Source organism: Lemur catta, chromosome 11 (assembly GCF_020740605.2).
Source record: "Lemur catta isolate mLemCat1 chromosome 11, mLemCat1.pri, whole genome shotgun sequence".
NCBI lineage: Eukaryota > Metazoa > Chordata > Mammalia > Primates > Lemuridae > Lemur > Lemur catta.
In genome coordinates, this window is record NC_059138.1 from 62,652,618 (window position 1) to 62,679,480 (window position 26,863).

General features: G+C 34.5%; 1 protein-coding gene across 6 annotated transcripts in view; it reads right to left on the reverse strand.

Moving 5' to 3' along the window:
- Positions 1-26,863, reverse strand: part of DGKB (diacylglycerol kinase beta) — a 643,035-nt gene that overhangs the window by 8,602 nt on the left and 607,570 nt on the right. For all 6 annotated transcript variants that reach the window (XM_045565381.1, XM_045565377.1, XM_045565376.1 and 3 more), the window contains 2 exons: positions 20,271-20,391; positions 19,264-19,324 (listed from right to left, as the gene is read on the reverse strand). In XM_045565381.1, coding sequence (XP_045421337.1) covers positions 19,264-19,324; positions 20,271-20,391 — 182 coding nt within the window. The remainder of the gene's footprint in view (positions 1-19,263; positions 19,325-20,270; positions 20,392-26,863) is intronic.

Genomic DNA, 26,863 nt, shown 5'->3' on the forward strand with positions numbered 1-26,863 from the left:
ACGGTGGCACAATTAAACCCAAGTTTTAGTCACATCACTCTGACTCTGACAGCATTGATTAGGGGCTGGGTGCCATACAGAGACAGAGAGATTAGATGGAAGATTAAGGTAGTAATCCAGAAAAGAAATGAAAGGGACTTTAGTTAGGGCGGTGCTGATAGGAACAGAGTAGGGGCAGATCTGAGAGATATTGAGGAGGCACAATTTACAGAACATGATATTAACAGTCGATTGGATGTGTGGGGTATTGATAAAAGGGGAAGATTCCGGTATTATGTCCATGTTTTTGGTTTTAGTTGTTGTATGCATAATGATGCTTTTTATAGAGAGAGAAGCATTTTTGGCAGGCGTGGAAACCAAGAAGTTGGTGCCCCCAGTATTAGGTGAGACAATATGAAGGATATGTTCAGTCTGAAGGGAGAACAGGTCTTGAGAAAGATTTGAGTTGGATGAGCCATTAATAATATCATCAACTGAGAAGAAATTACTGAAGGACAGTGTGGCAAATATGAATAGCAGATGGTAGACTTTGCAACTGGGGAATAGTGACATTTAAGTGTGTAGCAGAAGAGTGATAGCCTATAAAGAATATGAGTACAAATAGCCAGAGAGGTAGGAAAAAACCGAGACAAAAGTGCTATCATATAAACATTTCCAGTCAGTCTTCAGTGTGGCCTATTCCTCTTTTATTAATTAGGAAGAAACCTTCAAATTTCATAAATGTGGGCTAGGCATGCCTCAGTATTTCAATGTGGACTGCACATAAGTCATGTAAGCTGTTAAGTTGTTTAGCCTAATTTGAAATATAGAAACATTTATATTTGAAGGCTACATATTACAGGATATCTAAGTAGATATCCATATAATTCAGGGGTTAGCAAGCATTTTTTGCAAAGGACTAGACAGTAGATGTTTTAGGCTTACAGTCTCTGAACTATTCAACATTGCCCTTGTAGAGCAAAGGCAGTCTTAGACTGTATGTAAATAAATGGGTGTGGCCATGGTCCAATACGCTTTATGTACAAAAACTAAATTCTAATTTTCACATTATAAAATATTACTCTTCTTTTCATTTTTCAACCATTTAAAAATATGAAAACCATTCTTAACTCTTTAGATACGTAAAAACAGGCAGGTGACCAGATTTGGCCCATGGGCCATAATTTGCTAAACCTTGGTATAATTCAGTCAAAGGTTGAAAATTAAATGTAGAATTATGGGGCATAAGGTGAAAGAAAGAAATTTTAATTTAAAGGCATGATTTATTGGGTCAGTAGCTAAAAGATGGATGAAAGTGGAAATAATTTTCTTTGGCATATCTTTGCTATACTACGTGCCACCATTCAGAATTCATTCTGTGAAAATTCTGAATTAGAATATATACTAACATGCCTCCATTTTGGTAATATACCAACTGATCACATTTGGCTCAAACGAATAATCTCATTAATTGATTCTCATGCTTTACACCAGGGTGGGCACAATAATATTGTGGTTCTTAGAAAGTACCTCAGCAGGTAGCATTTTCCTTTTTAAATATTCTTACTGTATCTAGCCAATTTTTTTCCCCCTGCTTCATCTTCTTAAGAATTTCTTATCACTGAATTTATTCAGCTACCTTAAAAATGAATGGGGTTTTCAGAGCAAAATAAACACCATAAACTATCTGTGAAGAGAGCTTAATTTAGCAACTATCTGGAACATTATAAGTTACCTAGCTTGATTCTGGAATAAGATTGTCTCCTTCCAATAATGGAAACCATTTTGAATTCATGTGTGTAGCTGAGCCATATGACAGCGGGAATAAAGTGCATGCTAAATTTTTCAGGTCCATAACTGCCAAAAAAGCAAAGCAATGAAACATAACAATTTTCTAAAATTCCTTTGCCAGATTTTTTATGATTCTAACCATTATTTTCTGGAATGATAATTCATTCCAGTTTAATGTTAAAAATCTTTGATCTAACATAAAATTCGGAGAAATCATTGCGAAGATTTAAAATAAAATCTTTAAAAAATGGGGTTAAGAAGTTTACTTCCTGATGAAATCTGCAGGAAGTTTAAATATGTATGGAAAAGAGAAAACTTCTTCGTGAAAATGATGGATTATTCGGCCACATCGCAGGGGAAATATTCATACCTGGATTTGAAACTTCTTTTAACATATAAATTTTATTCCTCCTTCCAAAATATTTTTGTGGTTCTAAGTTGGTTGCCAGGGAAGGTCAAAGACATTTTAAAAGCATTTTTATTACTTTCACATCTCTATGAAGAAATTATACTCACAATTTTAACCCAGTAACTGTTTATCTTTTCCTAGGGCATCTCCAAATCTTTGGTCACATGAAAAAACAAAAACAAAATGAAACAAAACAACACAAAAAAATTCCTCTCTCTGCCTATAACCAGACAGTATTCACAACTTGTGGTTTTACTTTTCTTAATAAATAATATGTCATATAAATTTTTCTATACAGTCTTTTTTATTTAGCAAGGGGTTAAGGACATGGACTCCAGACATGAGGCAAGGGTTCGATTCCCAGCTTGGCCACAGGCCAGCTATAAACCCTGGCCAAAGAATCTCACATTTTTGAGCCTCTGTGTCTGTTTGCTAAAGGAATATAATGAACACAACTGTTGATAACTTATAAGACCACTGCAAGTACCAAATGAGGCTAGGCATGTCATATATGTACATAATAAATGTTATTTATTATTTTTAGTGTAATTACATTTAGTTCAGTGGAAAGTATGTTTTGCTAACCCCTCTTCTATCTGAGACAACAAGGCTTTCTGGATTCCTTGGTGGCATTGGGAAATGTCATATTATGGCCATCTGCCTTCTCCCTGAAGCACCTGGCAGCATTCCTGCCACATGTCAGACTCCACTTCTACTCAAAGGAAAGATTAGGAAAAAAGATTCATGTGGGGATTTACCAACTGTCAAAGAGCATAGATTTTCTTTGTTTGTTTAACCAGTGGAGTCCAATAAGCTCACACTGTCTTATAAGAAAGAATTTCTGTAATGGCTTAGTTCCTACACTCAGACCTTGGCTATTTGGAACATCATAGCACTGGTTTGAAAGGTTTTCCCCTCAATGTTAAACTAGACCATGGTAATCCAATTGGATATGGATGTCCAGTTTTTCCTATGCATAACAAAATTGCCAGTCCATGGTGTAATGATAATTGACATTTCTAACAATGTGCTTAGGACATTGATTAGGGAGGAGAATATTGTTGAACTAGTACTAGAATGGAAAGGAAACTACCTGATTGTTTTCTAGAGTCTCCTATTTCAAGGAATTGTTGTATCATTTATTCAATCGCTCAAAATGATCCAGAAACCTGGATTATTCTCGATACCTTCTTTTCCTTACCTCCCCAAAATAATCTGTTACTCAATCTGATCAATTTTATCTCTCAAATATTTTCTGTATCTGTTGATACTTTTTTCTCTTTACTACCACTGTCTAATAATTTTACAAGCCCCTAACTGGTCATGGCCTCTCCCTCCAACTCATTCCCCACTCAGAATGATCTTGTCACCATACACATCTGCTCACATCACTCTCCTGCTTAAACCTCTCTCTAGCTCCATATGACTCAGACTGAATCTAAACATTTCTTCTGTGGTCTTCGAGGTCCTGCTGCTCTGATTCCCACTGACTCACCTGCCTCACCTCACACCTTTCTTCTTTCTGTTCCACATTTGTGGTGTCTTCTTTATTTTTTTTTCCTTTTCTATTCATCAAATATTTGTTTATTCATTGTTTCTTTTTCTTTTCTTTTTTTTTTGTCTCTTTTTATTGGAGAACTGAGTTCATTACATTCAGTGTTATGATTGATAAGTAAAGACTTACTACTGCCATTGTGTTGCTTGTTTTCTGGTTGTTTGGTAACTCTTTCTTTCTTACTGTCTTTCTTTGTGGGTAAGTGATTTTGTCTGGTAGTATTTTTTTTTGTTTTTTGTTTTTGAGACAGTCTCGCTGTGTTGCCCGGGCTAGAGTGAGTGCCGTGGCATCAGCCTAACTCACAGCAACCTCAAACTCCTGGGCTTAAGTGATCCTACTGCCTCAGCCTCCCCAGTAGCTGGGACTACAGGCATGCGCCACCATGCCCGGCTAATTTTTTTTCTATATATATATTTTAGTTGGCCAGATAATTTCTTTCTATTTTTAGTAGAGACGGGGGTCTCGCTCTTGCTGAGGCTGGTCTTGAACTCCTGACCTCGAGCAATCCACCCGCCTCGGCCTCCCAGAGTGCTAGGATTACAGGAGTGAGCCACCGCGCCCGGCCTTCTTTTTCTTTTTAATTATTATGGGTATGCAATAATTGTATATCTCTATAGGGTACACGTGATGTTTTGATACAGGCATACAATGTGAATTAATCTAATCAGGGTAATTGGGGTGTCCATCACCTCAGGCATTTATGATTTCTTTGTGTTAGGAATACCTTAAAATAACTAAAGGAGTGGAATTGGAGTGTGGTGTCTTCTTTCTGACCCTTGTACATACCATGATCCTTCCCACACTGTGCTGTTTTCTCTGCATAGGACATTGCTCCTTCCTTTGTGCCTAGTTCTATCTTCCTCATATTTCAGTTTTTAGGTCAATTTTAAGTTCCTTTGAAAGCTTTCCAGGACCTCCTGGAATGAGATCAAATCCCCCTGTGTAACTTCTTGTGGTACATAAGCACCACAGTAACATGATATCACAGTTCATAGTACCATGAACCTCTCCTTTCACAGACCTTATATCATTATTGGAGTTTTATATTTGTGTGACTGTTTGAGTAATGTATACCTGCACTGAGTTCAGAGATCATTTTTTGTTTTGTTTTGTTTTCTCTCTGTTATAACACAAGGACAAGATTTTAGCACTTTCATGGAGAAGGAATTCAATAAGTTATTGAAGGAATGAATAAATAAATCATTGGTACTCTTGGCCTGGACAAATAGTTATAGTATCTTCTTAATTTGTATTTATTGATTAAAAATCATGTTTAATAATATCCATGTTGTTCACCCCACAAAATTGTCATGAGGATGACACAAAGTAATCTGTTAAAATTCTTTGAATTTTTCAGGTTTCCTCAACTGAAAAATGTGCAACTGCATTCTGAATATTCAAGTAAATAAAAACTATAAATTAGATTCAGTTTATTTTTAGTAAGAAAACATAAGTTCAAATGTTTATTTGAATTTGGTAATGCATCCCGGGAAGACCCCTATGAAACATTACACTAGTTCTCTACTAGTGGATAAGAAGACTTGGTCTTTAAAATTTTCAATAATACAGATTGTTGCTTTTTAATGAAAGCTTATAATATGTTAGCTTTATTTTCTAATTTTAATACACAAAATCAGAGATAATAAACAGCTAAATAAGGTAAGATCAGAAGGCAAATTTGAGAGAAAAGTCAGGCTTATGCCTTATGATTCTATAGTTTGCATCCATCAGAAGAGAGATCTCTAACTGCATGAAAAAATCAAACCTGTATATTAGGTTTGATGATTCCCATCAAGTAGGAGATTACTTCTAACTTTGCACATTCTAGAGGAAGATATTCAGTTTTGAATTAAGTGTGAATATTGGTCCTCTTAAAAGCTAATGACAAAATTCTGTTAAGTACATACAATTTTATCACTTGTAGCATATTTACAGTCTTAGATCATATCAATATCTATGCATAAAGTGTTACATATTTGGCATATTTCTCATTTAATTTTTTGCCCTTAGGCATTTTTAGACATCACGTCCAATTTAGGCTTGGAGTTGTTATCAAAGAATATGACTATGAGAGACATTATTTTCTGTTAGCTGAAATGAAGTTAATTTTTTGAAATTGAAAGTAATAACTAGATTAATTCAGTCTTCAAAATAAAGAATAAAAGAACAATTTAGGCTTATTTTATAGTATTTCAATTGAATGTATTACCATGAACAACTACAAAAAGGTAAGTGTAATTTAAACACAATATTTGGATAACTTTTAAAAAATACTATGGCAAGAAAAAAACTTTAAAATATTTTTGTGGCAAAATGCAATCAAATCTAATCAGTTTGGCATTAATTAAGCCCTAACAATGAACTTCAGAATCTTTCATAAGTAGTGCGATCCGTTTCCCCTTCATCCAGGTCGATTTGTGCACATTATGGTGTCATCATAATTTTAAAACATACTGAGAAAATGACAGAGCTGCAAAATTAAAATAAATGATTAATGGTATTTTTTTTCATGTTTTGTACTAATAGGTATTACTGAGCCTTTAAATTAATAGAGCTGTCAAGCTCACGGGTGTTACAGATCCAGCAATGAACCAAAATGGAAATTATATATTCCAGAGACACCTGAAGATGACACTTTGGAATATTTTAAATTTTAATTAGTAGGGGCACTGGCTTTCTTCCTCCATAACCACTGCAAATTAATTGGAAATTAGTTACAACCAATCCTTTTTTAAACAATCTGAAATGAAAAGATTGGTGCTTTCCACCTTAACATTCTTGTTTGGGGGCCAGAAACCACACATGCAGTAAATTGCATTGTCAATTACAAAAACAACAACTGTTGTGAAATTAAGAAAAATTATGCACAGGTAAACAAAACTAATTAATGCATAAGTAACAGAGGAACACACAAAATAATGCCCAACTAAGCGCTAATGTGCCAGTCTTTGAAAAACAAAATTAAGGTTTAGAAATGTAAATTTATGCAAAAGCATTTACCAGTGAAGACTTAGGTAAAAAGAGGCTTTTAGTTTGTTTTCTTTAACTGATTTATTTAACTGATTTTGGGGTCTCACTACCTCTCATACCTTAAAACATACTCACAAGAACAGCAGTAGTCTGCTTATGCAAGTATGTTTCAAGATGGCAAAAAACTTAATTCTCTATTCTTTTTTTGTTTTTTTACACTTACAATATGTGCAGTTTATTGTATGTAAATTATGCCTCAATAAAATGTTAAAATTATCATTATAATTTTGAAAATCTAGAAACACATTTAAAGTCCAGCAACAGCAGATCAGTCACATGTAGCACAGTAAAATTCATATACTGGAATGTTATGCAATAATTGAGAGCAATGTTTTAGAATTAAATGTATTGACCTTGAATAATGTCTACAATATATTGTTAAGTTAAAAAAACAAGTTGACTAATTCAACCCTGTTTGGTAACAGAACAATATTACCTATGCATTGAAATAAATTGAGAAATTAAATTCTAAATATAGTTGGTTTGGAATGCAAGGATTATGAGTAAGTTTTATTCTTTATAATTTTCTGCATTTTTTCATCTACTTAAATGAATAATTGCATGATAATATATTTTCACAATCTTAAAAATATCAAAATTGTAGCTCATGAAATATACAAACTGTGGTGTTTCTTTCTTCAACAGGTATCCTTATTCTACGGTATTTAAATATTAGGCAAAATGCAATTTCTAGGCACATCAGAAAAATATTCATTACCTACATCTACCTGTTAAGCATTTTTCCACTGATAATTTATGATTTACTCGTTTCTTTCATCACTAAAAATACACTTGTTCCTTTGTTGGTTTTTTACCTCCCTTCTAAAGTAGCCAGTAGAGCACCTTAAGATTCTTTAAAAATGGTATATCTACCATGTCAGCAAGGGTTAAGTTACAATAACTGTGTAATTTTTAATGAGAATATAATATTCTTATCAAATTTTCAAAACAAGACTAATTTCCAGGAAATCAACCTGGTGTATTAATAATTATTTAATAATATTTAAAGTTAATCCAATTTAATGCAAGGGTCTTGGGAGATTCAAGAGTTAGGTAACTCTGCAGATAACTTTCACAGCACTATTCTATTCTGGGTGAGTTTAAAAATAATTGACTTTTTAGGTAGTTATTAAAGATGTTAAATATTATAGTGAAATGGTGTCCTTTCCAATAATGAGTCCATCTGTAGATGATAATGGGAAAGCAATGAAAGTTGCTGCTAAATTTTCTGTAACACTTTGGCCAAATCTCAAAAAGATGTCAAATTTTGTTCCACCATAAAATAACATGGGTTTAACTTTTTTGTTGTTGTGATTCAGGATCACAGGGAAGTTAGTCTATATTAATACTTAATATACACCATAAAATAACTAATGCTTTCTTAGTGTTGTTAAATGTGGTGTGTAGTAATTTTCAACAACCCTTCAATACTCTTTTATGATTTGAAGGTGGCTGGTTTTGGGAATAAGGAAATAATTTCAAGAAGATTATGTCGATTATGTCACTGACACAACAAATGCAAGACCGTGGACTCGATTCCTCATTCCTGTAGTCTACCCATTGAAATATACTTACTTGGCACAGTAATCTTTCTAAGCAGTTTTTTATCCCTCCCTCCTTATAGAAATCCCACAAAACATTGCTTTCAAGGAGTGAAAAATATTTTTAACCTCAGACTATATTGAATTTCTGCTAAAGTGCTAGAAAAGTTGACTATTTCAGTTGCAGATGCCAGCTTTCTCAAAATAACTTTTAAAATAGTACGACCTAGAATGGATTTTAAATAAAATGCTGGTAAACAGAAGTTTTAATAAAGTGGTTAAGATGCTTAACAAAAGAGTGGTAAAGTTGCATAACTTCTAATTTGTTTTTAGTCCCTAGGTCTGTGATCGGTTAATTTAGGTAGTGGTAAAAGGAGACTCACCTATCATAAAGAAAGGCAAATTCTAGCTATTTTTCTACTTCTCAAATTTGTCCTATTCCCCTCGTAAATCTTTTACCATGTACTGTTTATATTTAGGCTTAAGTAGTTCCTTGTTAGGAAACATAGTTCTGTTCCAAGTTGACTTTAAAATACTTATTGTTTCTTGAACTAATAATTGAGAGATACATAAGCACATAAATAATGAAAAAAGTGATCAGGAGATAATGCTATATTTTCTAATATAATCTTATGTGAAATGCTCATTTAAATGGTATTCCCAAATAGAAAGGATTTTCATGATATTCAAAATTGAATGGACCTTTGAAAGGACCATTTAAACAATCTTCTCTTAAAATGACTTCTTTGGCTTCTCAAGTGTAAATGTCCTATGTTGGACTTGCTAAGGTTAGAACTGACAGAAAGTCAAAGTGTAAAGGAGTCTCATTGTCCTAGCTGCCCATTTTATACCTGTGCTCCTTTACTCACCACTCTGCATTTCAGAAAGCTTGCAAAACACAGTATTTCCTCCTCTCTGAACTTTTTATCCTTAGGCAAACAAGCTTAATGAACTGATGACAAGTTTAGAAATAGAAAAACAAGTTAGGAGCAGTTCTGGTCATATAACTCTTTGCTTCATGACCTTGGACATTCACCTCCACAGTCTAAAAGTCTCCCATATTAACAGATAATTGACTTGCAATAGTTCTAGCATGTGTTTGCCTACAAAGTATTCTGAAAAAAAAATATCCCCTGGAGGATTTCTTGAGGTCAGGAGTTCAAGACCAGCCTGGGCAACATAGCTAGACCTCATCTTAAAAATAAAATTAGTTGGCTGTGGTGTTGTGAGCCTGTAGTCTTAGCTACTCAGGAAGTTTAGGTGGGAAAGTGGGAGGATCACCTGAGCCCAGGTGTTCAAGGTTACAGAGGGCTATGATCATGCCACTGCACTCCAGCCCGGGCAACAGAGTGAGATATTGTCTCTAAAAAATAAAAAATAAAAACAACCCACATAGTCATCCACATCATCACTGGCCTACTAGCCTAGAGAAATATATAAGACCTTAATCTTATCCTTATAAGTGAGTAGGCAATTTATGCTTTTTTGGTCAATTACTTTCTCTCAAACAATAAGATAGGTGTTGTCTCAAACTACTTAAGTAGGACACAAGAATGGAAAAAAAAAGTGATATTTTTATCAAAATGGATGAGATTTAAAATTCAAAGTTTAGGGCATACTTATTTAGTATTTTTCTAAGAGATATGGAAATGATGAATAAACTTTTAAGGAGATAGGCACTTCTGGCCAATAATATGCCAACCCGATGGAGAGATTTTGGTGGGATCTCAATATAGGTATAAATAATAAAATTTAAAGGGAGGGGGTAGGTTCCAGTTTCACTCAAGAAGGGGTAAGTACACTCTACTCTACCTCCCCCACTGAATGCAACTACAAACCCTGGAAAAACTACGTGGAACAGATATCTGAAATTGCTGAAATGTAAATAATAACAGGTAGATTGAGGAAGAAACCAGATCATGAGATGCCACAAAGTTAGTGATGAGTTTTCTGGTTTCTTTTTTTTTCCCCTTCTTTCCTTTTGTATCTCTTGTCCTGGACTTAAAGGCAGGCCAAAAACTATAACTGTATACCATGTACAGATAGAAAGCTCCAAGAAAAATCCTGTCTTGCTGGTTCAAGGAGTAGGAAAAGAGGGCCCTACAAGTCAGAGCGAGTGGGAAATATATCCTATTTTGTTTTTCTCCCCACCTAATCTCTCCAATCCCAGTCCCTTGGCAATTCCTTGACAGGTGACTAAAACTCCAATGGAAACCTTTTCTCTGACTAGAGAACTATGGGCCCAAAAGCATAAGGGGAGAAATCTTTGTACTTCTTTCCCTCTCTATTCCCTTACCACATGGCTCTGGAGGCAGATGCTATATCAGGAAATACATGGCAGAGCAAGAAAACTAAAGCCTTGGATAACTAGCCAGAGGAACTATAAGAGAATCCTGGGAGTCAAAAAATATCATATCAATCAAGGGAGAGGAGGAGGCTCAAGAAAGTTATCCCATAAAGTTGTGTATGATCTCCTGAGTTTACCCCTGAACTGTGTATGCATAGAGTTGACCTTCAAAAGCATACTGATGACTTTGAGAACTGACATTGGGTAGACCATCATCAAGTTTTCAGACAGGCCTATGGATCTTTTATATGAAAAATAAATCTGAATGACAATGAACAACTTTGAAAACTGTACTGATATTGGAACCATAACTCACAGAAGACAGATCTAACAAAGTCAATTACCTACTGAAATAATAATAGCAACAACAATAAATCATCATTTCCCACAAGAATCAAACAATGCTTAGAGTTTCATAACATGACATTTAAAATGTTATAACCCCAAATTTCTCAGTATATGGAGTGGCAGAAAAATCTCAAAAATGCACAAAGGGAAAGACAGCCAATGATGCAAACCATGAGATGATACAACTGTTGAAATGAACAAACAAGGATTTAGCAGCTATTATAACCATGCTACAAGAAGTAATGGCAGATACTCTTGAAATGAAAGAAAAGACAAAGAGTCTCAGCTGAGAAATAGAGGATGTTATTTTAAAAAATGACCCAATCAGAAATTTTGCCCCTGGAAAACAAAACACAATGACCAAAATAAAAAATTAACTGGATGGGCTCAAGAACAGAATGTAGATAAGAGAGTAAATTGTCAGTGAACTTAAGTATGGATGAGTAGATATTATCCAATCTAACCACAGAAAGACCAAGATGAAAGGAAAAAAAAATGAAAAAACAAACAGAATCTGAGATCTATGAGACAATACATAAAGTGTTTAACACATGTCATCAGAGTTTTAGAAGGAGAGGAGAAAGAATGTGGTGTGGAAATCAATATTTGAAAAAAATAATGACTGAAAATGTCCTGATTAGGCAAAACATAAAGCTACAGATTCACAAAGCTCAGTGAAACTAAAACAGGATAAGCTCGAAAAATCCATGCCCAGACTCATCAAAATCAAACTCCTGAAAACTAAAGACAAAGAAAAAAATCTTGGAAGCAGCCTGAGAAAAATGACACATTATATATTGTGAAGCAATTATTAAAATGACAGTGGATTTCTCATCAGAAACCAGATCATGTAAAAGACACTATGCAAGGTATGAAGGTGAATTAAAGACAAAACATGCTTACAATTAAGTCAGAAGAGCTGGACACATGCATACGTAGCCAAAATACAAGGCTGTGAATTGGAATGCCATTAAGTGGATATCAACAAAGAGTCACAGGAGTACAAAGGATCAGGCAAATATTTTAGACAGATGGGAAGTTAAAAAGGCTTCATGAGGAAATTGCTTCTAAGCTTGGCATTGAAGGAGGAGATTTTATTTTATTTTTAGTCTGTATGTATTTATATTCCATTGCCTTCCAGAAAGATTTGATGTAACATAAAAAAACATATATCCCAATAGATAGAATAATTAATTCAGGCAATCTGAGTAAAATGAAAAAGAAATCAAATATATGAAAATAATAAACCAGAGGTAAGATTAGATGAAAGAAATGCAACCATGGGTCCTAGAGAACTGCTGGAAGAAGTCACAGATTTGCCTTGTATCCTCCCTGGAGGCCAAAATGAATTTATTTCTAAAGCAGAAAATAGAGAATGGGGATATTAGGCACAAAAGGAAGCAGTACGCACAGAAGGTCTCTGGATAGTTGTCCCTATGAAGCATGGCAGGCTGGTGCCAGCCTTGGGAGAATAATTTAATGCCGTGACAAGGATTCTGAACTGTTTCTATGTGAAATGAGGAGGAATTGAATTATGAGATCAGCGGAGCAAGATTATCTTAGTTGTGTTGTTCAGTAGTAATTCTGGCAGCAATATGATAGACAGCTTTGGCTATACTAGGAATCAACCTATAATGTATTAAATAAAAATTAAAATTAAAAATAAGCTCAAAATGGATTGCTTTCTGTTTTAAATGATAGAGTTTAGCTGATTATTAATATTAGAAATACACTATGGTTCTGAAGAGTGACTGAGTGAGGCAGCATAGGATCATAAGTAAGAGATTAGAACCCAATGGCCTGTTTCTACCTCATACTGTGTGGCCTTGGGCAAGTTACTTGATCTCTCTGGCTTCAGTTTTTGGGTTTTTTATTTTTTTATTTTTTTTGGTAATGATATGGGAATCATAATAACTTTACTGACTTCTTAGTGTTGTGAGGATTAAATAAGCAATGAATGACTATCAATAATAGAACAGAAACTAGTACATGGTAAGCATGGTAAACATCGTATCTAGGCATCGTTACCATGGTTTCCTTCAAAAATCTCCAGGCCATTTGAATGTCTTGAAAAATCCATCAATCTTCATTAAGCTGATACTAAATGTGATGATCTGGAAAAACTTAAATTTATACAATCTTTCATTTTATATGGTAATGGCCTGAGATTAATTTGTATTTGGCAAGTGATTAAAGATTAAATAACACTTTTAAAGAATGATTATTTTAATAACTGAAACAACAAACACACAAACAAAACATTTAATAGCCCCCAGAACATTGTTTCTCCTTTTAAAGAGTTTTCATTTTTAAATTGTGCTAGAATTTGTAAAAACAAGTGTCAAACTGAAGCTAAATACCAGATAACTGCATGGCTAGGGCAATGGGGGAAAGATCCGGTCTTCCTAGTACAGAGTAGACAAGGCAAAGCAAGTGTCCAGTACCCAAGTCAAGGAGGTACTGGTGCCAGGGAGGGGAACTTGCATTAAAGTAAAAAATGGCATCTCCTAGAATGGTTCACAGGTGGAAATCAGGGCAGCATGCACCAGGTGTTCTTACGGTACCCAGGAATGCAAAGAATCAAACTTAAGACAGCAAGACTACCAGACCTGGCAGAGATTAGCTGAGTGCTAGTTCGAAGCTAAATTGCATGTTGAAGGTAGCTGTGACCTAGGATTAAGCAAGCAAGTTCAGGTATTTTACCAGGAAAGGAACGTTACAAGGCAAAGGGAGACCAAAAGACATATAAATGCCTTCAAGAAGTTGCTATGCCTTCAGCTATCACGTTGAAGAGTCTTCCTATTTTACCTATGGTCATTTCACCATTCAATTTATGATCTGGTTCATGACTTTCTTTCCATTCTCTACCACATAGAAGAAAGTTTTAGGAATCTTCTCTTTCTTAAATCATAACAAAACACCCAAGTGATATTGCACTAAAATCTCCTTGGCATTACTTTTCATAAATATACCACAAGTAATAACTAATACGTACCTATTAATATTTCAGAGAATTAACAGAATGCAGACTTTAGAATGTATAAAATGAATATACAATTGATAATACAGAGGGAAGTGGCCCAGAGAAGTTTCATTGTATCACATAGGAAACAGAAGGACAAAATCTTTTGAGGTTGAGGAAGTATTTCTTCTCTGATACATTCAAATTTTTTGCTTTGAGAATATAATGAATAAAGATAACTCAAAATAACTTTTACATGTATTTATATATGAAAAATATGTGAATGAATTGCTAGCCAACCTACATTATGTTCAGTGAAAGATTTGGTAAAAAACATTTTTTTTAAATGTTTTACTACCCCGAGAAGTATTTGAGAAATTTGCAAATTAAAAATGTACTTGGTATTGGCAATCTAATTATGTGTGAGGCACAGTGCTAACCTCTGAGGGTCCAAAGATGACCAAAATCATGGTTCATGACCTCAATAAGCTTGTGTCTACGAGGAGTTAGACATACAACCTGAAAACTTCAATGTAATGCTGTTAGTGCTTTGATAAAGCTGTCAACCACTGAGGCTGAGCTTTGAGGCTATTTGGAGAGAAGGAGGGGGTGAGGCAGTGGAGCGGGGCACACACAGGAAAGGAGTTAGGGAGGAGGGTTAGCAAAGAATGAGTCTCAAAGGATGAGTTGTTTTACTCAAGTGAAGACGAGGAAAAGTTTGGACGTGAGGGAAAAGTGGATGAAAAGATAAAAATGAAGTAAAAGATGATGATATTGGTGAAAGAGGAAACCTGGCTCAAATTATATTTTATGAGATAGAAAGTAATTAAAGGATTTTAGGTAGAAGAGTGTCATGGGGGGATTAGAGTAACCATTCTGGTGCCAATATGAAGAATGCAGTTAAATGCAACAAAAATGGAGATGCGGAAATATTGATGTGGCTTTTGCCGGGAGTGAGAGAGAAATAAAATGTGCCAAATCTAAGACAGCGGTAGGAGGGATAGAAAGAAAGAAAAAGATTCCAGAAATAGTCTTATCAATAGGTGGACGTGTTCATTGGATTTGAGGGTATAGAGAGACATATAGGATAACTCTCTGAGTTGTAGCTTAAGAAACACAGGGTGCAAAATGGTTTTACTAGCCCAATAAGTATAGGGAAGAACTGCAGATCTAGGATATAAGATGACCTTATTACTTGGGGTGGGAGGGATATGGGGAGGCAAATGCTGAGACTATGTTGGTTATATTGAATTTGAGGTTCCTAAGGCTTTGTATAGACACTTCTCACTTAATGAAACTTTACTGGACACCTATCACTTGTAATAAATGGTTGGTAAGGGGGTGCTGGGTGTACAGATACAAAAGGGAATCTGACCTAGTCTATCCTCCCTAATGCTGTCATTCTAATACCCACCCCTAACTGTTCTTCTTTCCCCGCATAATAGGAACATATTGACTACAGTGTTATGTGCTCAGGAGGAAGGGTCAGGGGGAAAAATAGTTAGTTAGAAAGGAGAAAATAGGCTCTGGAGTCCAGCCTAAAGACAGGCTCTTCTACAACTATTTTCAACATACATTCTTCTAGAATTAATATTCTCTTCAGTTTGATAAGCTTGTTAACATTATCAATAGTTATGTGGCTAAAACTCATTCTGTGTTAACGCAGTGATTATTACAAAACAATGAACACAGCAGCACTTAACAAATTTCTGTGGATTGCTCTACAGTGACAGAATTTAGAAGATCATAAAAATAATTACAAAGTACATATTTGAAGCATTACTTTCAAGCTTTTTGGTTTTTGCTTTTCCTGATATTTGAACTCAGGATTGGTGAAATTTATAAATAAATATTACATTGATCTTTTTTCTCAATTACTTTGTTATTGTGATCAAATATATGTAACACAAAGTTACCATTTTGACTTACATTTTTAAGTGTTTGGTTCAATGGTATCAAATATATATTTGTATTGTTGTGTAACCATCACTACCATCCACCTCCAGAACTTACATTACCTTGATTTTTAAGAAAGCATTAATTGATTTAAAAATCAAGACACATTTATTGCCTGCCTTTCCATTTTACATATTCCACTTAAAGAAAAACAGCTTCTCTTCTCTAAAATTATATTTAGAGCAATTCCTTCATAGATTGAATATCAGCTTACAGATATCTAGATTCAGCAGAGAATTTTAACATTCTACCAATTCTTATGTTCAGTGAAAAAAATGTTATTCAATTGAAACAAAAAACACTCTATAGTTAACCATACCAATGCTATGAACACCAAATATTCTCTTCAGTAAAAGTGTAATAAGTTCTAGAACCCCATGAGGTTCTAGGAAAAGTAGAGTATAACAGAATGTAATAAAAATAATGAGCTATAGTCTAGTATAATTCTTGGCCCACTGTAGGCTACAATTAATGTTTTAAATGAATGAGTTTACAAAAAAAGAAAATTAAACATAAATGACATAAAAATTATTACTAATTTAATAATTAGTAGAGAAATGAGTGGTCTCATTACTGATTGAAAGAAAAGTTAACAAAAGTATTATTAAAAGTGCTTATGTGAAAGAAGCTGAAATTATTCTAAAGCACTAATTAAATATCGATAGACAGACATTTTAAAGCTGGCGAAAGGCAGTCAGTGGTTAGCAAAGGTCACACTCTGGCAGGGGATCTCCAGCAGGCACTGAGCCCTTCTCAGGGTGAGATCCACAGCGGGGAGGAGGGATGAGGCAGACACTGAGGCCAGGCTGCCCGGGTTTCAATTTCTTCTCGGCTATTTATTAGCTGTGCATAATCAAACAAACTATTTAACCTTTGTCTTCCTCAGTTGTTTCATTCACAAAATGAGGCTAATCATAGGGTTTCTGTGAGAAATAAATGTGTCGACACAGGTCAAGTGTCTCCAACTGCACAGGACACATACTAAGAACCTAAATGTTAGATAGTATCATAGCCCTTCCTGCTTCTTGACTCAAAATGTGGCTTAGGGACTAAACACCCTTTCTCCCTGAGTCCAAAGAATACAAAGAGTACTTATAGGGGTATTTGGTTTTACTATTTTTGTTTTACTTATTATTCTCTTTGCCACCAAGGCTGATGAAAAGTAATCTTTCATGAGAGGCAAGAATACTACTATTAAATACAACCACCACCATCCTGCATCATAAGCACCACCATTGCAACTACCATCACCACCATCACCACTAGTTTTCCCCCATTCCCATCACCACAAAAACCACTGTTACCCTACCACCACTATCTTAACCATCACTACCACCACTGCCACCATCCTGACCATCAACACCAGCAACACCAACATCACCACCATCACTGCCACCATTGTCACCACTAACAACACCACGAACAAAGACAACACCTTTGACAGCCATGCAAATATAATAACATGAATTTAAAAGTATCATTTGGAAAGTGAAGATAGCAGACAAGATGTAAGTGTATACCTTCTGGTAGAGGGAGGAAAAAACCATGGAGAACAGGTAGCTAAAAGGTATATACCAGAAACAAACAAACAAGAAGTTATGTTTATGTGCTGTACACAAAATTTGAGCCAAGAGCTTCAGAATAAAACCATTAGAAAGGTAAAATTAAGAATTCCCTTTTGCATGCTAATCTGTGCTGTTTGGAATCTGTAGTTAAAGTTGTTTAAAATAGTTAATGAAAAAATGGGCTTTAATTAAAGAGTCCTGGGTTTTCATTCCATATCTGCTCCATACCTGACCTTGAATATGTTATTTAACCTCCCAAAGTCTCATTTTTCTCCAGCTGAAAAGTGGCAATATTCATTATTTAGAGTTTGTGTGAATATTTGATAAATACTCACATATAGCATAAACATTTAGTACAATGCTTGTGCAAGATTAAGACCCTCCCCTATCAATCACTCTCTAACCAGTTTCCCTCCCAGTGCTAACTTACTCAGTAAATGACACCATAATTTATAAGTAAGAGTTAACTTCAATTCAGCTGTTTTATCTGATCCACCATTCTCCACCCCCAGGTAAGTACTAGTAAATTCTTCCTATTATTCCTCCAGAATGTAGCTTAAATCCATCCACTTCATTTTCCTTCCCTGATGCCAACCTTGCCTAAGCCCACACTACTGGGATAGACTTGTTTCCCCATCAGCAATCAGTAAAATCCATGCTCCACAGAGCAGCCAACGTGAACTTTAATAATGTAAACCAGATGATGTTTAAGGCCTGCAATAGTATTGCACACCTATAGCCAGGACTCAAGCATAACAAAAATGATCCATGTAATCTAAAACATTTTTACTCCCTTAATATTTTGAAATATTAACAATGAAAGAATTGAATACTAACTTTTTACCATCATTTTTTCTACATGATCTATCCCCGTCCACCTTTTCTACTTTACTTCTTACTATTCTCCCTGTGATGCTAGTAGCTTTGGTCACACCATTCTCCTTACTGTTTCTTCAACACGTTGAGCTCTTGACTGTGTCCTTTCAAAGAGGGCTTCCAGATCCACTTATCTAAGGTAGTATTTACCATTCTGCCTCCAGTTCCTCTTTGTTATTTCACCTTACTTTTTTCATAACTCTTGTAATCTGAAGTTATATTTATTACATATTTGTTTATTACATATTCATTTAGTGTCCTAGTATCAGAATTTTAGTTTCTTGAACACAATTATATTGTTAATCTTGTTCGTGTTTCTATGCCCAGTACCAAAAGCAACTCACAGCATGTTTTTGAAATGCAATGAAATATTCACCACACAAATGAAAATTGAAATTTTGGGGTGGGGCAAAATGTCTGATTTAAATAATATATGATTGTGGAGAAAACACCTATGGTAAAAAAAAAATAGAGGGTATTTTTACTATGGGGAAGAAAATCTTCAAATCCCCAAGCAGAGACAAAAGAACAGATGCATGTCTGACGGTCCCATAAATAATTTTCTCATAAGGTGTTCTAAAATAAATACAAAAAAGTTTAAGAAAAACTATATCAATATTTTGTTTAGTTCCAGTCTTTATAATTGATCTATGGTATTTAAAAGCTATACTTAGGCTAATACAAACATTCAAAAGCTAAATCATCGCCAAGGGCATGTAATGTCTAAAACCTGAATGTGGTGTCTCTGACACATAAATAAAAAAATAAAAGATATTTGCTGATAAGTCCTAAAGAAGTTAAAAAAGGAGATCAGATATTGTGGTTATTTATAATGGTTATAGGAATATACATATATGGAAGGCAAAATGAAATCAACATAGCATTTCAAGTACTCTGTACTCACTGTGCATGGCGTCTGCATCCACGGTTCCCCATCGATCTGCATTGGCAGAGACTTGCTAGTCCTGGAGGAAAATATTTCATTATACATCTAACACTGAAATATTCTACACTACAGACTATATGCAAGATATAAGATAGTGAGACCAGGGAAGGCAAATTGGTAATAGCTGGGCTCTAAATTTATCTCTTTTGAAAGGGGCTTCAACTCTTCATTATTAATGAATACCCTGAAAGGTGTCTTGGTCACAGGAATATTAAGAGCTTCATGGTAAATGTGATGGTATAAACAAAAATTCTCCATGCCAAAAGAAAAACATCAGTGTTTACGTTTAATGAGACAATCAGAATTCCTACAGTCTCCTTGCTTTCATACCTCCACATGGCAAAAGGTACTTCATGTCCCAGATTTCCCAGTACCAACATTTTCAAATAAATAACATCAATTATGTCTATGCTACAATATTTTGTTTCACTTTAGGGTCAAAATAGACTTTTTTTTTTTTTTTTCCCTTCAGGTGAAATTTTAGAAAAAAAATTCTTGAAAAGGTTTACATTTAATCCATACATAAGATCTTACTGTGCAAAAATTCATTATTTAATTTTACAGAAACAATGTGGCACTTTAGTTCAGGAAAGAATTTAAGTCAGTGGTGCGTCCACTGTGGTTTTTTTGGGGCTATTTTCCCAGTAAGTATTTAGGTGGTTCAGTAGACTAAAATGAGTATGAGCTAATTTGGAAGGATAAAATTTGCATGTTAGAATTGATGCATCAATGTGTCCATGATAGTTAACAAGAGAGAACCAGATTTCAGTGAATCTGATAAGCAATAGCTAACCAATACTTTGTAAAATCTGCCAGTTTCCATTACTTTGAAATACATCAGTATTAATAGCTGAACATTTGAAGTGCAACTAAGACAAATGTCACTATCAGAGTTCTGCACACTTTTAATGATCTTGAGGCTCTGCCATGTCAAATCCCTTTGTCAGTTACAGAGAAAGAACTACCTGATGACCACGCAGGAGCACTGAGCCAGTCGCCGGCCAGCACTTTTCAGTCCTGTGTATATTTGCCCCATCTCCATGGCTCCTTCCAAGCCAACCACCTCCAGCAGCTGGTCACTCAGATCTGAAAGAAAATAGATGCTTTGTCAGTAACAGTGCGTATACCCACAATTTAATGCCATTAGATATTATGGAGATAAAAAACAAAAAACCTGAAAACCACTTCACAAAAAAAGCTTCTCTGTCTTAGAAACTAAAAGTAATGAAACGATGGCCTACTTTTAGGTTTAGTTAATGTTCACTTTAACTAAACCTTGAGGTTCTGTGGAAAATGATTTGCTGTCAGCTTATTCTAAAACAAAATGGGAAGAATGCATTCTGAGCCAAATAATACCAAGAAATATACCAGTAGTTTTTAACATCAACAAACTTAATGTTATTCCACATGTATATATGGAACATTTATATATCCCACATCAGACATTTGGCAGCAAACACATTTCGACACTATAAATAAAGTATGAAGATAAGCTGTCAAACATGATTTTGTTAAATTACTCCGTACAAGAGACCTTAGAGATCATGGCGTTGAAGCTTCTCATTTTACAAATTAGAAGACTAAGTCCCTAAAATATTGAATGACTTGTCCACAGTAATAGGTAGCTTTGTGTAGAAGTTCAAGAGATAATAGTAGTTTTTTAAAATGTTTTTTCTAATGTTAAGGAATATTCTACCACAATACTGTTTGGGAGTAGACTAGATAATTAGCACAGGGCAATCATTATCATTTTTTTTAACAGAGGACATTAGAAAGGGGTTAATAATAAGAGGTATTGCTTATTGAGGGTTTACTAAGTGCCGGTCACTGAACTAATCACTTTCTGTATTTTAACTCATTTTCTCCCTTTTAAAACAAATTTGAGATAAATATGATCATCCTCATTTACAGATACACAAGCTGAAAATTGGGGACATTAATGACTTTATTCATATTCACATACCTAGGAAGTGACAGAGACAAAATTTGAACCAAAAACTTTGATGCTCTATGCTACATTTGATAAATGAAAAGGACAGACTTTATAAAAAATTATAGAAATGTTTCTTATATAGGGATGGAGATTGGGACTAAAGTCCCAGATGTGTGCCTGGTGATATTTACAAAACAACAGCCACCACCACCACTACACTGTATGAGCTTCAAGGTCCCTTTCCAACCTGCAGATTTGCACTCAGAAACCATGTGTTAAAACTCACATCAGTAGAATCCTAAGGAGTCCTGCCCCAAGACACAGTGAGCCCATCTGCTCACCTATCTGCTCAGAGTGCCAAGACCCTTGATTTGGAGGCAGGAGTCTAGGTACACATACATAGTTCTTTTTAATTTTAATATTCCTATATACTTTTGTGTATTGTCAAATGTAAGTAAATAATTTCATATTGTTTTAGTTGCAGAAAAAGCTGGGGGGTTAGCATATAGTAGGAGGTATGATTATGACATAAGATAATTATATAATAGCTGGTCATAGCTGAAATTGGACTCATAAAAAAACAAGCAAATCTGTTTTGCATGGAATCCATTTTGTACAGAAAGCCCTTACTCCTCATTAATGAATGCATTTTAGCGTGGAGAGCAGAGATGTTAATGATTCCTTTTCATTGTAGTTCAGCTGTATGGTGGCAAATAGTGCTTTGAAATCTCAAAGTTCATTAGCCCCAAGATCATTACAAAATTTAATATAGCATTTAGAACATGTGACAAAACCATTATATTTTTTAAGTTAATGATAAAAAATACTATTAGTTTTTAACTTTACCTGCAGCATGAGATTACTTGCAAGGAAAAGCAATCTTACAGCTACAAAATCAAATGTATACAAGTCATAATAACTTAGAGCATCCACCTTGCTGTTCTAAATCTTATTTAGATTATTTCTCATGAAACTTATTCTGCATTTCTAGTTTAAATTTATGTTGCCAAGAACAGATGGACAAGGAATGGAAACATATTCTTTCAGCTGTAGCCGGCACTAAAATGTGCTTGGCTCTATAGCCTGGGTGTTAATATACGCATTTCTTAGATATATGTCAACCAGAAAACGACACTGTGGCAAGCACTAAAGTTCCAGATGTGCCTGGTGATATTTATAAAACAACAACCACCACCACCATGACCACTACCACAGGATTAGAGTTCACATTTAATGCTATACATTTTGCACTGCCTGATTCCTAAAGAGGTGAAATTTCGTGCTAATTTTTGTAGTGATCTGAAGCTTGTTGATAGGAACTATTCTATAAGAAATGAAACACTTTCTCACGACAGAGTTAATCTGTGAGCCCTAACTTTTCCATGAATCACAGGGATTTGTCTATACCCACACCATATTGCTACTGTCTACCACCCTCCTTCTGATTTTTTTCTTTCTTTTAATTTGTCTTTGTTTTTTCTCCCTGCAAAAATGCCCTGAAAATCAATTCTGCCACTAATAAGCAGTAATGAAGCTATTTTTCATGGATTTAGAAGACCTAGGTATTTAAACTTTTTTGTTCTTGCTAATATAAATAATTATATGGGAATAGTGGAATGTTAGTAACTCTGGCAAAGGTAAATAAATACCATATTCCTTCTAATTAGGTGTTCAAGGGGAAAAAAAAGAAATTCTAAATTTGTGCTGTACAAATTTGCTCCCATAACACTTCCACATGTTTTGATGCAGCACAATCTGCAATGTGTACACACAATTAATGCCTCCTACCTGTTAGCTTTGAGATTAAGGTCCTGATTGATTTCAGACAAAGAGAGTTTCTACCTATATAATTTTGAATTCTGTGCTTGTATGTGGTATCATCTGAAAATGTCAAAGACTTCCTCACCTCACATTCTAGCTAAAATTTATTTTAAGTACAGCTCTCCTTTGGATGTTCTTACCAACTAGATTAACCTACTTAATTGGTTTGCTACCTGGCTATTGATTTTACAATATATTTAACAGTAGAAGTAGCAAACTATGGCCCATGGACCAAAGCCAACCCACTGCCTGTTTTTGTATGGCTCATGAAATAAGAATGATTTTTATATATTTAAAAAGTAGAAAAACATTTCAAAAGGCATAATATATTATGACATCTGAAAATTATATGAAATTCAAATTTCAGTGTCCATAAATTAGTTTTTCTTGGAACATAGCCACACTCACTCATTTAGGTCCTGTCTATGTTGACTTTCATACTGCAATGGCAGAGTAGAGACCAGATGCCCCACAAAGCCAAAAATATTTACTATCTGGCCCTTTAGATTAAGAGTTTGCCAACCTGTGCTTAAGCAAAATATGAACTCTTTCAAATCACTGAGGTTTTGACTTTAGTACCTCTGCTATAAATGCTAAATGGTGTTTTTATGCCTGCAAGATACAATGTTTGAGCATTAATTTCACAGTATATGTGTCCATGTGTAGAACAGCTGTTCTCAACCATGGAGTGTCACCACACTTGTGTACTATGAGGTTTACCACAATCCATTTGTTATTTATCATGGAACACCAAAGTTTCCAAAAAACTTTATTATAAAATAAACTAGAACAGCTTAACATTCAATATTATGTTCAATCGTTGCATTCTGGTTGGCTCTGTTGAGTGTGAGCAAGAGTAGTCATATATAGGAAGGCAGAAGTTGCAACCATACCTGGAGATCCAGGTGGGGGTCAGCTCTACCTTCAAGAGTCATATGTCAGCAATGAGAAATCCTGACACTGTGACCTTGAGATGTATATGTGTCTATCTAAAGGAATATATTGCTTTTGTTCAATTCAATGTAATGAGGCACACTTCTGAAAGGGAAAATAGTAGGTTTCTGAAATAGTTAACATGTCTTCCAAATATCTCCATGGGGATAACAGAGGCAAGAAAATCTTTTGAATTAGGTATTTTCATATTTAAAATAGAAAGTCTAGAAGAGGTGCTTCAGAGGGAAAATAAAACTTAATAAAACCATCAAAATTGGGTCATATCAGAGCAGAATTCTTAACACAGGGTCTGTGAATTTGAGTGTAGGAAAATATAACTTTATTTTCACTAAAGTGTAATTGAAATTAAGCATTACTTTTCAAGTATAAATTTAGGCAAGAAACCGTAGTTGTAGGAGCAATACCTGGGACTGTCTCACTGATAGATATCACAGGCATTTCCATATCACATTATAGGTATTACAATATTTCCTTTTAAAAAATAGTACTAAATTTTAATTAATCACAATCTCTAAATATCTTCAGTAGTCTCTATAAAATAATACTTTAAATTTCATTTTATTTACATTTTTATTTGTATATATTTCAAAATGCTATTTATATTCATTGTTATATTGAAATTTTATAACTATTGAACTTCTGATAGTTTAAGTTTAATTTGTTAATAAGAAATCACATATATTACTTTCTTTTTTAGTTGGTATATTTTATTTTATGAATTTTAAAACATTAGTCTGAGAAGTCAGTAGATTTCACCAGACAAAGTGGTAAGAAACCCTACTTTAGAGTAAAATTTGCCTTTGACTTTATAAACCTTTTCCTGAACATCGTTAGTACTGCATTAGTTTTTTGTACAGGTAATGAGGGGCATGGATGTAAATCTACAAGTCAGGAGCACGTATAGATTAGAGAACACAGTAGCAACACAGCTATTAAGTGGGTAATATTTATTCATAGCTTAGTCTCTTCATTTTTGACAGTTATGCCCTATAATATGTCTCCTTATGTAATTGTCTGAGACTGCCATATGTGAAGGAACAGAAGAGGAAGAATCACACACAGACTGAATGTGGGTTGCAGCATTTCATAGAATATAGTGTGTACTGAGGAAAGGGGGAGGGGAGGTGGAGCAGGGCAGGACAAACCCCTCGATGCATGGTGTCCAGCAACATTCTGCACCACTGTGGGAGGCCAGGTAGAAGTACACTCATTGACTCTGCAGGGGCATTTTGTAATCAGCATAAATTGCTAATTATAGGGCCACTTACTAAGTCCTTATTTGACGACAGTAAGACCAAGCTAGCTAGGGAGTTGTACATTCTGTAGATTGTACGCATTCCAGTGTTGCTTCCTTTATCTAGCAACGATTTGAAACATGGCTGAGGATCCAGAATACACTTTAAAAAGCCAAGATATATGTGAATTCCATCCACCAAAGTGAACAGTTCAAATATTCTTCACATGTCCATCTATTTTCCATTGATTCCTAATTTAGATGTGCTTCTCACAAGCATAAATAGCTGTTTTCCCTAATCTGCATAAATTAGAAGATGTGAATTTAAAAAGGGAGTGGGTAGAGATAACAATAGCAAAAATGTATTAATGTGGACTCTGTGTTCCACAGTAAAAGTATGTAAACATAAAAGCACGCTTTTGACACCTAAAGGAATATAGTATACAATTGTAGGTCTATTAACAAAGGAGAGAGGGTATAGAGAGGGTATATATATATATATATATATATATAGGCTCACAGTGAACTATCTGCAAAAGAAATCAAGAAAATAATTTAGTTTACCCTGGTGGTAAAAAAAAGGTAAGATATCTAGGAATACACTTAACCAAAGAAGTGAAAGATCTCTATAATGAAAACTGCAAAACACTGATGAAAGAAATGAAGAGGACACACACACACAAAAGGGAAAAATATCTCATGTTCATGAATTAGAAGAATTAATGTTGTTAAAATGTCCATACTACCCAAAGTGATCTACAGATTTAATGCAATCCTTATCAAAATACCAATGACATTCTTCACATAAGTTAAAAAAATCCTAAAATTCTTATGAAATGACAAAAGACCCTGAATATCCAAAACAATGCTGAGCAAAAAGAACAAAATTGGAGACATCACACTTCCTGACTTCAAAATATACTATAATACTATAGTTACCAAAATATCATGGTACTAGGATAGAAACAAACACACAGACCAATGGAAGGGAATAAAAAGTCCAGAAATAAATTAACACACCTATACCAAACTGATTTTGGACAAAGATGCTATGAGCACACACTGGGGAAAGGATAGTCTCTTCAATAAATGATGCTGGGAAAACTGAATTTCCGTATGTAGAAGACTGAGACTAGACCCCCAATTCACACCATGCATAAAAATCAAATAAAGCTGGATTAAAGTCTTAAATGTAAAACCCAAAAGTATGAAACTACTAGAAGAAAACATAGGGGGAATGCTTTATGACATTGGACTGGGCAAGGACTTTTTAAATAAGACCTCAAAGCACAAGCAACACAAGCAAAAATGTAATTGAAATTAAGCATTACTTTTCAAGTATAAATTTAGGCAAGAAACCATGGTTGTAGGAGCAATACCTGGGACTTTCTCACTGATAGATATCACAGGTATTTCCATATCACATTATAGGTATTACAATATTTCCTTTTAAAAAATAGTACTAAATTTTAATTAATCACAATCCCTAAATATCTTTGGTAGTCTCTATAAAATAATACTTTAAATTTCATTTTATTTACATTTTTATTTGTATATATTTCAAAATGCTATTTATATTCATTGTTATATTGAAATTTTATAACTATTGAACTGCT